The sequence below is a fragment of the Patella vulgata genome, chromosome 7 (genome assembly GCF_932274485.2).
Source record: "Patella vulgata chromosome 7, xgPatVulg1.2, whole genome shotgun sequence".
In the NCBI taxonomy this organism is placed as follows: domain Eukaryota; kingdom Metazoa; phylum Mollusca; class Gastropoda; family Patellidae; genus Patella; species Patella vulgata.
Genome location: NC_065885.2, coordinates 8,281,353 through 8,296,095, shown reverse-complemented (window position 1 = coordinate 8,296,095; position 14,743 = coordinate 8,281,353). Strand labels below are relative to the sequence as shown.

At 36.0% G+C, this 14,743-nt stretch overlaps 1 protein-coding gene across 3 annotated transcripts in view; it reads right to left on the bottom strand.

The window, feature by feature from the left end:
• Nucleotides 1–14,743, bottom strand: part of LOC126828853 (rap1 GTPase-activating protein 1) — a 211,360-nt gene that overhangs the window by 141,096 nt on the left and 55,521 nt on the right. For all 3 annotated transcript variants that reach the window (XM_050558903.2, XM_050558901.2, XM_050558900.2), the window contains exon 3: nt 12,082–12,448. In XM_050558903.2, coding sequence (XP_050414860.1) covers nt 12,082–12,448 — 367 coding nt within the window. The remainder of the gene's footprint in view (nt 1–12,081; nt 12,449–14,743) is intronic.

Here is a 14,743-nt window from a genome sequence, read left to right as displayed (position 1 = left end):
TTTACTTTTTGGGGCATTCCACTCATACTAATTCTCCACCATAGATGTAAAAAGCCCATTTCATTTTGTATATACATGTAAATAATTTTTTTTTTACTTTTTGGGGCATTCCACTCATGTCAATTCACAACTATAGATGTAACAAAAAATTCCATTTTACTTTATATTTAATGAATAAAGATATTTTATATATTTTTATTTTTTGGGGGGGCATTCCACTCATGTTAATTCACCACCATAGATGTAACAAAAAATTCTATTTTACTTCATATATAATTAAAAAAGATATTTTATATTCTTTTTACTTTTGTGGGAGCATTCTACTCATATTAATTCACCACCATAGATGTAATAAAAAAAAGCCATTTTCATTTTGTATATAATTAAATTTTTTTTTACTTTTTGGGACATTCATCCCCATATTTAGATATTGATACGTTATAACAGAACATCCACACCAAACTTTGTTGATGCATGGACTGTAGCATTTACTACTCTCTATCTAAATCCAATGGCCAAAGGTTTGTTTACATGCATGGGTGGTTGGCATCTGTGGTCTATACTTATCAAGGATCGATTTATCATTTGATCAGTAAGATTGGTGGCTAATCAAGCATATTACTTGATTTGTTACTGCCTTAGGATCTTTGACCAAATTATCATTCAATTTAGCAACAAGCTCCACATCTTAAAATTCGATTCCAGTGGTGGAGAGTTCATCAGGATTTTCCGAGTGGTTCCCTCAGTGGTTGTTCGATCCCTGCATTGGCCGAGAAAGTTCATCCAGATTTTCCGGCGTGGTTTTCCCTTGTCAGTGATGCAGGACGGAGGGCCTGACAAGGACAGCTCTCTAGTCCTTCTGATGAGACAAAAAAACGAGGTCCCGTGTATATATTGGAATGCACGTAAAAGATCCCCTGGCAGTTGGAATTCGATATAAGAGTAGGCGATAGTGCCGCTGCCCGGGCAAAATTTCCCTCATAGCATACTGTATGGCGTATGCCCGTCTTCATTAGCCCAGTATAGGAGCAGAACAGTAGGACGTTAAACCCCATTTCATTTCATTTCATTTCCCTCAGTGGTGTAAGACGGAGGGTATAACAAGGTACAATGTTTAGTCATTGAGATGGGAAGAAAAACCAGTTGGACTTCGATACAAGAGTTGGCCTTAGTGCTGCTGTCCGGGCAAAATTTCCGTTAAAACTAATACAGATAATGTGAGTGGTAGACAGATTCTAGTACCTTGTGATACACCAATGACAACTGCATCCTGTACCATCTTATTTTAATACTAATGTTGTGTAATTTCCCTACAGGTTAGTTTTAAGTGCAGAAAGTTTATATTTGGTAATTTTAATTATTTATAGTGAGTTCAGTTAGTAGATATTAAGCAATAACAATCATAATACAATTAATTTAATTATAATTTTGATCAACCAATCCAACGGTTGTATATCTACGTCTAGTCATTCTAGAGAAACATCAAGATCCTGTTTTTATAAACTGAATATCAAATCAGTGCCGGATATTAATAAACAGAGGCCCTCTATTCCACATACAAGACCCCTCCCACTTCCTGGCCTCATATGAAGTCCCTCCCACTCCCTGGCCACATACGAGGCCCCTCCCACTCCCTGGCCACATAAGAGGCCCCTCCCACTCCCTGGCCACAAATGAGGCCCCTCCCACTCCCCTGCCACATACGAAGCCTGTCCCACTCCCTGGTCACATACAAGGCAACTCACACTCCCTCACCACATAAGAGGCCCCTTCCACACCCTGGCCACATAAGAGGCCTCTCACACTCCCTAGCCACATACGAGGCCGCTCTTACTCCCTGGCCACATAAGAGGCCTCTCACACTCCCTGGCCACATACGAGGCCGCTCGATGATAGTGTGGAAAATATTATACACCTTGGCCTGAAGCTCCTAGATTAAAAAAAACAAACCCCTTTCACCACAGACACATTAATCCATAGAGAAATACGAACATTGTTAAATTCAAAAAGATTAAATCTGTGACACTGAAATCCGCACACCAATATTTATATTCAAATTGTGTCGCCTCATCTATAAACTCAGCCAGGCTAGACATTCACAATTCCAGAACAACAAAATAAAAGGATGAAATTAAAACCATAAAAAAATTGAACAAACTGGAAGTAGTTGTCCGTTTTAGTGAGAAGTTGTCGCCTGTCCAGATCGGTTTCTAGCATGGCGTCTGAAGATAAATTCTACGAACGTAAAACACGTGAACTGAGAGATTATCGTAAATACTAAACAAGTTTGTCCGATCAACAGAAAATCAGAGGTTTTTTGGCCGAGCTTCTACATCAAGATACGATATTATCTCTCTTTATATTTATAGGAAAACATTGGAGAGGGATGACAATATTTGTTGTATTCTGCACTTGGCTAACAATTCATGTCCTCAAATAAACAAGGTTAAGAGAGTTTGGAGATTAGCTTAATCCAGGAAAATCCCCCGTTTTACCGGCTCAGAATCACACTTAATCACATCTAAATAAACTGACATCATGTCACATGACATCCAAATACTGACCAATAAACTGACGTCATGTCACATGACACCCAACTACTGACCAATAAACTGACGTCAGGTCACATGACACCCAACTACTGCCAAATATCAAAGAACATAATTCGGTAAACTTTCACTATTAAAAAATAACAATTTAAAAATGACAATCATATTTTAATCAAATAATCAAAATTAAGACTGTAATTTCACATGGGTTCTCATGTTCATTTATTCCATTGGTCATGAAAATCTCTCCAGTTAATTAGATTGGACAAAAAACAAATGTGTTGTTCATAAAATGAAAGCATACATATAAAAGATCCCTTGACAGTTAGAATTGGAGTTACGACGAAATGACACTGCCTTGACATAATCTCTCTAGTTAATGTGGTTGGACAAAAAAATGAAAGCATGCATAAAAGATCCCTAGACAGTTAGAATAGCAGTAATGATGAAATGACACTGCCCTGACAAAATAATCTTCGATTACATTAGAGAATGAAAATTACCATAATGGTGGTTCGACATCGCCATCCAGTTAGAAGCGGAGTAATGACAAAATGGCACTGCCCTGACAAAATTCTCTCCGATTAGATCAGAGAATGAAATTTACCATAATGGTAGTTAGACATCGAAACCCATTGGTTACGTTTCCATGCATCCTGTGATATCACAACACCCAATACATGTATCCAACTGTGCACTTTTTGATATTCTTTCATCAAATATCATGATTCAGTATAACATATCTTCCTGTTGTTTTTATCCATACAAATAATTGTTGAAGTTCTATTGGAGAGCACTGGGTATATTTCATATGTTCGACTACCTGCTGTGTTTTAGTACTATAGTCAGGTATCTGGTAATAACGAGCTAACCGACATCACATCGTTATACCAATAAATAATTCAATAAGTGATAGTACTTTACATTCATCCCATCTGGTCAATAATGAAATACCTGTAGTATAGATTGTTTTACTATAGGAGTACTATACCATAATATGATATCTAGATAGATTACATCAATTACCTATATCACTTATACACATTCCATCAATCTTTTACACATCATACTAATTACAATTACAGGTACGCTACAATCATACTAATTACAGGTACATAGTTCAATATATACATATACTATACACCATATACTAGGTATGCTGCAATCATCATTCGTAAATTGGCATATTATTACGTTCCCTTCCCAATAGGCGATATCGCGGACATGTTCAATAATACTTTATACAGGTCGTACTAATTTCAACACAGGTTCATTAAGTTATTGTTTTACTCTTGTCTCTGTTAGTAGAATTAAGGTATACCTGTTGGTTCAGGTATGTTATAGGAGTAGAGACCAAGTCATCTCATTAGGGTAATATCTGATCAATACAGGTGAATATACACCTGGAATCCAATCAATTAAAATATTACCTGGTACCATGACCAGATACAAGAAACTATGATTTTACTGTTTTTGTATCTGAATTCAAAGAGGGCCAAGAAAAACCTCAGATTACTTCAACAGAAATTAAATGCATCCTATTAAAGTTGGTTTTCTAAGGATCTACTCTTTTTGCAGAAATATCAAAAAATCCCCCCTCCCCCCCAAAAAAAAATGCATTGGCTCCTATGTGAGAATAAAAAGCTTGAAATCTAAATTTTACATTCTGAAAATTATCGAATTTACTAAAATTTAAAAAAAAAAATGAATTTAAATTTAACTGACATAAGAAGAGTGTAACTTTGAGTAGCATTTAGTAATTGAACAGTAACACATTAAAAACTTTATGGAATAACAATTACAGGTTTATTAAACATACATTTCAGCGCCATCGAGTAGAACAGTTCTAGATGAGAGGCACTATACAAATTCATTATTATTATTATTATTATTATTATTATTATTACATTATGCAAGAGCTAAATCTGCCTATTGCAGGTCTTTCTTTAGGCCTGAAATATTACATAAACTATTAATTTGACATTAATTTATTACTTATCCAAACCATAATCAACTCTCGATGTCATCTTTATGTGTCTGATTTTCACTGGATTTGAATCCGATCTGCTGCTTAACGCTCATTGATGATTAAATTAAAAAATGGAAAATCAAGACTATGTTTTTTATCGTACCGACTCTAGTAATGATGATCCAGTCTAGGCTTTAAATTCAAAGGCTAATATTTTGGTTTAGAGTAGAGCAATTTGACTAAAATTTTCAACATATTCTCTTTAAGTTATCTCTTTTTTAACTATTATAGCGAGAACAGTCAACTCTTTATCTCATCTCCCATAATGTATCTTTAACATGCAATGTTTCATCGTTGATACATTGCAGGGTAATATATAAGAGAGAGAGAGAGAGAGAGAGAGAGAGAGAGAGAGAGAGAAATGGGGTTTAACGTCCACTCGACACAAACTAGGTCATTTTGGGACTAACATATGGTTTAATTTTATTTCAATGAGACTGGACAGGGTGACCCTACTCCTTGTCAGACTGGTTAATAAAGAAGAATCTAGACATCAAAGGGAAGTAACTGATAAATCTTGTATTGTTTGAGATGAAAACCCAGGTACAAGAAACCAGGGCTGGCTGTAACAATAGTAGAATTGATCTGTTTAAACCAACTAATTCATCAAATATTGATTTAATCTCTATCTCTAACAGGCACATCAAAGACTTTTCATCAAATCTTTAAACACAATCTGTCGAATGGAAAGAAGCAAATAGTCATGCCTTGTTGTTCAGTTTTTATAACTCAATCAATTTAATATTACTTGAAACGGAGGATCCTGCAGTTTGATTTACACCAAATTTCTTTCTCATGTCAGCTTCTGAATTCTTCAACATTCCCACACAATATTTCACGAGGTATTTCAATAACAATTCCCAATAAAAAAAAAATTTGAATTGACAACATGGTGACAGATTTGTTTGAAGAAAATTCCAAGTGAATTATAGCAAAAATCTGGTGTATTCTTAAACTTATTCTCAGGAGACAATACTATTCCCACCCACTGCGTTAAAAATGAAAACTGTGACGCAGAAAAAAAAGATTGTCTTCTTCTAATTACCCACTGCATTAAGTATGTACCCACTGCATTAACTATGAAACTGCATTGCAGATAAGGCGACAATATGGTTCCCCAAAACAAATTAAACCTAAACCGAGATGCCGAACAGCAATAAACAATCAACGAAGATCTGAAATTAATGAACGTGGGTCTCGACAGTCAGGATAAAAACTCATCATGACAAAGCAAAATCATTCACAAAGGAATAAATGCTGAAAAGGAGACAATATTTCCCCGCAAACCTAAAACCGAGACACAGAACAGCAATAAAAAAGATCAAGGAAGATCTGAACTTAACCTACGTGGGTCTCGACCGTCGGGATAAAACTCATCATGACAAAGCAAAATAATTCACAGATGAAGAAAACGTAAACAATGAGTAAAACTGTACACTAGTTGAAGATTCTGTTTCATTCATGAATTAAATTCATCGACACGATCAACAAATTCAACTTTTTTTACAGATCAAACAATAAATACAAATTTCTTTGATGTTGATCATGCATACATGTATCACATCACATGCAAACATCGATCTTATAAACAAATAGATAGATAGAACTCAATGACCATTGAATACCGCTCGAGTTATTCAATGGTTCAAGAGAGTGTATCCCTGCACAAGTATTCCACGAGTGGTATTCAATGGTCATTGAGTTATTATGTTTTTATCTACATGCAAATCTCAAAATACATTATAATACTAGCCAGATTATCCCAAAAAAAAAATCATCACCAATAACGTTAAAATTCATCATAGGTTCCTCCCTTTTTTCTTTCTTTTTTACAAAAATTGTGGTTGCCTAGTGGTGACGTCATTACAGTTTGACATAATACTGAAAGTGACGTCATTCTGGCCGAAAGTATTCAATAGCTGTATTCAATGCTATTTGCTTGTATTTGCATGTAGTTATATAGAATAAATCCATGTACATTGTTATTTTACAAAAACTTAATCCTCAATGAGAAGTTGAGCTTTTTCTTGATAAATTTATTTTTAGTTTTATGAAATGAATTTGTATTGTGTTGATGGTATGGTTATAAACATTAGCTGTTTACCTGGTGTTAAACAGGTGAAATGAAATGAAATGGGGTTTATTGTTCTACTGTTTTGCCTGACTGGACTAATGAAGATGTGCATACGGCATGGAGTGCGCAGTGTATCCACCATCGCAGATCAGCCCTAATCTATCCACAAGCTGCAGGACAGCTCTAGTGTATCCACAAGCTGCAGGACAGCCCTGGTGTATCCACCAGCTACAGGACAGCCCTAGTGTATGCACCAGCTGCAGGACAGCCCTAGTGTACCCACAAGCTGCAGGACAGCCCTTGTGTATCCACCAGTCGCAAGGACAGCCCTAATGTATCCACCAGCCACAGGTCAGCCCTAGTGTATCCACCAGCCACAGGTCAGCCCTAATGTATCCACCAGCCGCAGGACAGCCACAAATATATAAACTGACTGGTCAAAGATTCTTTTTCTCTTTTAATTAAATTTATTTGATTTATCTTGAAAGCGTGAAGTTTCAATTCATGCAATCAGAATCCCTTGCAAACTACCAAATTGTGAAAGATGAATCTCTAAAAGGAACATTGGTCCAAAAATGGTTCAATTCCATTTGGTATTAATAAAGTTATGATAAATCTACGTTGTTCACTATGTATCAAGATGACGCAATCTTTTTTTGGTAGCAGAGAATAGAATCTGATTGACTTCAAGCTGGAAGATTATTTAAATGTGGTAATTTTATTTTGTTTTCTTACTCAAACATCAAATAAATAAAATAAAACATCAAATAAATAAAATAAAACATCAAATAAAGCCGTGAGAAATTTAATATTTTATTTTGGTATCAATTCTTTATCAATATCCAGAACGATAAATTCACTGATTGTTGAAGTATTTTGTTACATCCGCTTTCTTTATTAAATTATCATCTTTACAAGTTTTTCATTCATTGAATTCAAGATAGTCTCAATCATCCAGTTTTCTCTTACTCCCATCAATAAATAAAGTGTCTGCTTGACCGTGTCTTGTTTGAAACTTGATTCATTCTTTATTAATAGCATGTAATAAAATAAAGTGTCTATTTATAGTAACACAGATTGTAATCAGAGTGGAAATGAACTTATTTATAAAATATGTTTAATATGAAAGTAGCATGTTTCAAATCAGTTTATCTCGGAGTGTTTGTTAGAAACAAAAATAACGTCATGAAGGTGCAATGACCGATGCAGAAGCAATTTGTTTCGTACCACTCAAACTTATTTTTAACCACCCGTTCTTCGGGAAAAACATCAATAATGTCAATGAGAAATGTTGGTCATTGAGTTGCCGCCCCCGATCCTTCTCCCACCCCAAGAAAAAAACACAATATTAAACATATTTTAAACTGTTAAACAAAATGTTGTGTTTTGGTAGAAAAATAAATTTGAAGTCTCGTATCTTTTTATTGTCCTGAGGGAAAACAACTATTTTTTTTCAATACTGTAAACCAAATGTGTCAAGACTCTCCCTGTAGCTTTCTGATTATATTCGCATAGGTACTGCACCAGGTATCTAATACCGTATTTTACGTGGTGTAAGTCGATGTAGAGTATAAGTAGAATCGTCATATTTTACTTTTTTTCCGACCTCCATCCATATATAAGTAGAAGTGGTATATAAGACGAATATTTTTCAACTCCACAGTAGCAATCTATTATCGAGATTCCTGACAGTTATCCTAGTCTAATACAATACTGTGCTGGTGTACACCCCAAAAAATTGGCCCCTAATATTAAATAGGCCTACGATAAAATAATCAGTTTATAAGTAGGACTAACTTGATTAATGTATATACCGATGACTGTGAAAGCTTAGTGTATATACATGATTATTTATAATAGCATAATTAGAATCCAATTGATTGCTCAGGTGTCTCCAGGTAAAATCTGAAGTTCAAATGTTGTAATTTCTGCCACAGCAGCCAACTGGAGAAGATACATACCTTACTGGAACTAGTATATATATATATATATATCTATACTTATAATATTTGTGAAGTTTGTCTGTTTGTCTGTCTGTTCGGGGTTGGCGGCTACACTAGGTCTGCCCCGAGTCTGAAATTTGGGGTATTGGGGTAGCTCGGACCGGGGAGTAACATAGGTCAGGTGGCGTTAGTCTACCACTTCCGGTTTCGGGGTTATGACCCCCGAGCGAAGCCGGGCATTCTTCTAGTATATAATAATTACAAGAGCATCGCTAACGCAGCAATATACGTCCACATTCCTGTTTTGTTTGATATGGTCCAGTTTGCATTGAGGGTCTGTGAAATAAAACTGGGTTGTAGGACTGCTATCAGTTTAACACTTCGTTCACATTAACAGAACACAATTTTTATTTTAAAACAATCGATGTCTTTATTCCAAAAAAATGACGTTTCGAATAGGTATGCAAAGTTTCAAAAGAATCTGTTAAGAATTGCGGTCTGTAGGCAAAACACAAGACACACAAACATTAGGTGTGGCTCTGTCCCAAGGGGTCGAGCATGCACCAAAAATAATAATAGAGGTCGGCCTTAGGATTAAGGAATAAGTATAAAAAGTAGCCTTAGGCTATAAGGAATAAGTATAAAAAAGTTTTCAAGATGATCGATTAAGAAATGCGGTCTGCAAGTGACACACAGACATAAAAAAAGAAAATGGGCGTAGCTCTGCCCCTGGGGGTTGGGTATTCACCACAAATAATAGGGATGTTCCTTAGGATAGAAGGAATATGTATGCTAGGTTTCAAGGTGATACGATAAGAAATGCGATCTGTAAATATAAGGGATGGGCGTGGCTCTGCCCCTGGCGGTCGGGCATGCACCAAAAACAATAGGGATCATCGTTAGGGTATAAGCAATTCATATGAAATTTTTTCAAGACGATTGATTAAGAATTGTGGCCTGTAGGTGACACACAGACATAAAAAGAAAAGGAAATGGGCGTGGCTCTGCCCCTGGAGGTAAAAAAACAATAGGGATCATCGTTAGGGTATAAGCAATTCATATGAAAAAATTTAAAGACGATTGATTAAGAATTGTGGCCTGTAGGCGACACACAGACATAAAAAAGAAAATGGGCGTGGCTTTGCCCCTGGGGGTTGGGCATGCACCCAAAACGATAGGGATGTTCCTTAGGGTACAAAGAATAAGTATGCAAAGTTTCAAGATGATACGTTAAGAAATGTGGCCTGTAGACGACAAACAAACAAATACAAAAAATGGGGGTGGCTCTGCCCCGGGGAGGCGAGCATGCACTAAAAACAATAGGGATCATCCTTAGGGTATAAGGAATAAGTATGTAAAGTTGATACGTTAAGAAATGCGGTCTGTAGATGACAAACAAATAAATAAATATAAGGAATGGGCGTGGTTCTGCCCCTGGGGGTCGGGCATGCACCAAAAACAATAGGGATCATACTTAGGGTATAAGCAATTCATATGAAAATTTTTCAAGACGATTGAATAAGAATTGTGGCCTATAGGCGACACACAGACATAAAAAGAAAAGAAAAAGTTCGTGGCTCTGCCCCTGGGGTCGGGCATGCACCCCAAACGATAGGGATGTTCCTTGGGGTACAAAGAATAAGTATGCATAGTTTCAAGATGATACGTTAAGAAATGCGGTCTGTAGATGACTAACAAATAAATAAATATAAGGAATGGGCGTGGCTCTGCCCCTGGGGGTCGGGCATGCACCAAAAACAATAGGGGTCATACTTAGGGTATAAGGAATAAGTATACCAAGTTTGAAGAAAATCCAGTAAGAATTGCGCCCTGTAGGCGACACAAAGACACACGAAAAGAAAATGGGAAATGGGCGTGGCTCTGCCCCTGGGGGTTGGGCATGTACCCCAAACGATAGGGATGTTCCTTAGGGTACAAAGAATGTGTATGCAAGATTATAAGTTAAGAAATGTGGCCTGTAGACGACAAACAAACAAATACTAGAAATGGGCGTGGCTCTGCCCCTGGGGGTCGGGCATGCACCAAAAACAATAGGGATCTTCCTTGGGGTATAAGGAATAAGTATACCAAGTTTGAAGAAAATCCAGTAAGAATTGCGCCCTGTAGGCGACACAAAGACACACGAAAAGAAAATGGGCGTGGCTCTGCCCCTGGGGGTTGGGCATGCACCCCAAACGATAGGGATGTTCCTTAGGGTACAAAGAATGTGTATGCAAAGTTTCAAGATTATTAGTTAAGAAATGTGGCCTGTAGACGACAAACAAACAAATACTAGAAATGGGCGTGGCTCTGCCCCGGGGGGTCGGGCATGCACCAAAAACAATAGGGATCTTCCTTGGGGTATAAGGAATAAGTATACCAAGTTTGAAGAAAATCCATGAAGAATTGCGCCCTGTAGGCGAACCACAGACACACACACACACACACACAGACAGGGGCGACGGCATAATACGTTCACATTATGAATGTGGACGTATAAAAAGGTAAAAATGTCAGTATTCATTATATTGGGTTGAAACTGTTTTAACATCAGCTTGGAGTTTTATCTCTGTTATAATTCTACAGGTTATTTGTCAGGTTGTTTAATGTAACCAGTAATAAGTCTGCAATATTTGATATCATCTGAGTGATATATGGTATGAATACCGTACAGTTGTAATATTTGATATTATCTGTGTGATATATGGTATGAATACAGTTGTAATATTTGATATCATCTGTGTGATATATGGTATGAATACAGTTGTAATATATGATATCATCTGAGTGATATATGGTATGAATACCGTACAGTTGTAATATTTGATATTATCTGTGATATATGGTATGAATACAGTTGTAATATTTGATATCATCTGTGTGATATATGGTATGAATACAGTTGTAATATATGATATCATCTGAGTGATATATGGTATGAATACCGTACAGTTGTAATATTTGATATCATCTGTGTGATATATGGTGTGAATACAGTTGTAATATTTGATATCATCTGAATAAAGTTGTAATATTTGATATTATCTGAGTGATATATGGTACGAATACAGTTGTAATATTTGATATCATCTGTGTGATATATGGTACGAATACAGTTGTAATATTTGATATCATGTTTGATATATGATATGAATAAAGTTGTAATGTTTGATATTTAAGTGATCACTAGCTGACATCAACGGTGTGATAAAGGTTAGATTGTAGGGATATATTGACTAGATGGGGATCTGATATACCTACTTGACTGTGACAACAACACTGTCATGAAGCTTATGATTCCTGAGACACATTTACAAGGGATAATAATTGTGGTGAAAAAAATATTTTGTAATTTATGTGAATATATGTTTCCATTAAATCTTACAAAATGCACCTTGAAAAAACAAGTGAATAAATAAATTAATGTTCTGTAAATGTGTGTCTCCTGGAAATGAAAAAGAAAAATTAAATAATAAATTGACTTACCTGGCACATTTAAAACAGTTGAGATGATATAACTCTCCCTTCACACTCACGTGTTTGTCTGTGATCGGAAACCCACACCCGTTACATTTATAATCCTCAACACTGCTCGTACTTGATCCAACGCTCCGCGATCTCTTCGCCCAATTCTCCTTGTTTCGTCGTAACAGGGAGGGGGAAAAACTCTTCCTCAACAGAGATGGAGTGAAGGATCTTCTTGAAACAGGGCTGACCGGTTTTGGCATAGGAAGGATGTCGTTGGGCGGACAAGTTTTGGGTCGTCGTAGTGATTGACTGTCTGTTGCGTCACGAAGTCTTAAACGACCATCTTCTAAATTCGGCGTGTTCGGTGGATTACGAGCTCCGGAATCTGGAAGATAAAAACTGTTGTTATTTTCATGTTTTTTCTTCCCTTTTAACCTCATTTTCTTCTCTCGTTTTCAGTTCTTCCACCAAAAATAAAATCAATAAAAAAACAACTTTGACAATTTTCTTTCTATCCAGGCTCTATTGAACAGAATTCTGCATTTCAAATTGAACACACAATGCACTGTTATTAGACTTCCGATTAAATTTTATCTTGAATGCAAAGATGCTTAACTCAATTTAAATCAACCGAACTTTTCTAAAAACTCAAATTAATCAAGGGCTAAATATTCAAACTGATTTGAGCGAATGTTTGACTTTTTTTTGTATTCTACTTGTCCAATCAAAATATGATATTTTTTCTCAAAAATGAAATTAAAACAGAGCACGGCAGCATTAAATTGAAATAAAAATCATCCATTATTAACTTTTTACGAAGAATGCACAATGCTGAATATCATGTTAATTCAATCAACAAACTAATCGAAAATTCAAGTCGTTTTAAATTATAATCACAAAAAGACGAATCACAATTCCGAATTCTCACGCACGTCCACTCAAAAAATTAATTCCAATACAATATTTTCTTAAATTGTGAAGAACACCCAATCTTCCAGTAATGTCCGCCCATCAAATGAAAATAATCAGCTATTCTGAATCCTCGAATAATCAAAACACCCTGATGTAATTTAATATGAATTTCATCAGTGGACCAGTTTAATATTTTCTTTTTTCTTTCCAGAAATTCTTCAACCAAAACAACATCACTTAACAGTATCGGGTTTTGTCCTGAATGTCAAACATGCCTAGAACTGAATATTATTCATGAAAATCTGAAAGCTGGTAAAAATATGGGCAGAATATATTGGAACAAGTAGTTTACATAAAACAAAACGTTTCCAAAACACCATTATCAGCAATTTCTTTCTCAGCCTTAATTAATTACCACCACAAATTAAGATTCGATTTCAAAGAAAAATTTCAAGTGATTGGTTCACCACCAGACAAAAGTTAAATTTGAACCCTCTTAAAAAGTTGAGTGGTTCACGACCGTGAGAATTGAACCAGTGACTAAAAATCACACTTACTGGTACTAGACATTTGGTAAGCGCGGTGAATTTAGAATAACATTAAATAAAAAAATAAACAAACGTGTTTTAGATAAAATCTCTAAAATCAACGATAAGCGAACATGTGGATATCCGTTGGCTACTGATAGTTGACAGGTGGCGCTATAAGTCACCAGATTTTATCCAATCAGGAAGTGTAAGACAAGAGGTATGTTTAATGTAAACGTGTAAAATAATAACACATGTAAATCTAGAATATTGGTCCATATATATTACATATTAATTTCTCGATCCCTGCATTGGCCGAGAAAGTTCATTCAGATTTTCTGGCGTGGTTTCCCCTTGTCAGTGATGCAGGACGGAGGGCCTGACAAGGACAGCTGTCTAGTCGTTTGGATGGGTCGGAAAACCAAGGTCCCGTGTACACAATGGCGAGCACGTAAAAGATCCCTTGGTAGTAGGAATTCAATATAAGAGTAGGCCGTAGCGGCGCTGCCCGGGCAAAATTTCCCTCATAGCACACTGTATGGCGTATGCCAGTCTTCATTAGCCCAGGTTAGGAGCAGAACAGTAGGACATTAACCCCATTTCATTTTATTTCATTTCACATATTTAATTTACAATTTGACGAGACACTGAGTGCAAGTACTTCCATCAAAAATTGGGGCATGGATGTTGGGAAAAAAATAAATGGCCATCCTCTTGAATCGGCGCCAAATCCCTAAACTTTATAACCACACATTCCAAATTATAACAGTAAATTGATCTTTCTCTCAATTTTGTCCACCCTCTTTTCTTAAAAAGCCAATATTTTTGTTTTAATTGATGACTGACTAGCAAGCAATGAAAGTCTATAATACAAATAACTACTGCAAGTGTTGTGTATTAAATACTTAAAGTTTGTTAATATATTAAAGTAGACCTATTAATATTAAATTGTGTTTAACATCCTACTGTCCTGCACCAACCTGACTAATGATGATGGCTATACACCATGCACTGAGCTACATGTAGCTATAAGTGAAATTTTGCCTGAAAGTGATGGGGGATCTTTAACATTCTAACCCCTGTTTTAAATTCAATCTAAAGAACTAGACACATGCCATTGCCAAGCCAGAGTTAGGGTTTCAGTCTTGAACCACTTACAAGGAAAAAACAGGCCAGAAAAACACCAGGGTTGGAACCTACATGTACTGTTTAATGAAATGGAATTTAACGTCCTACTGTTC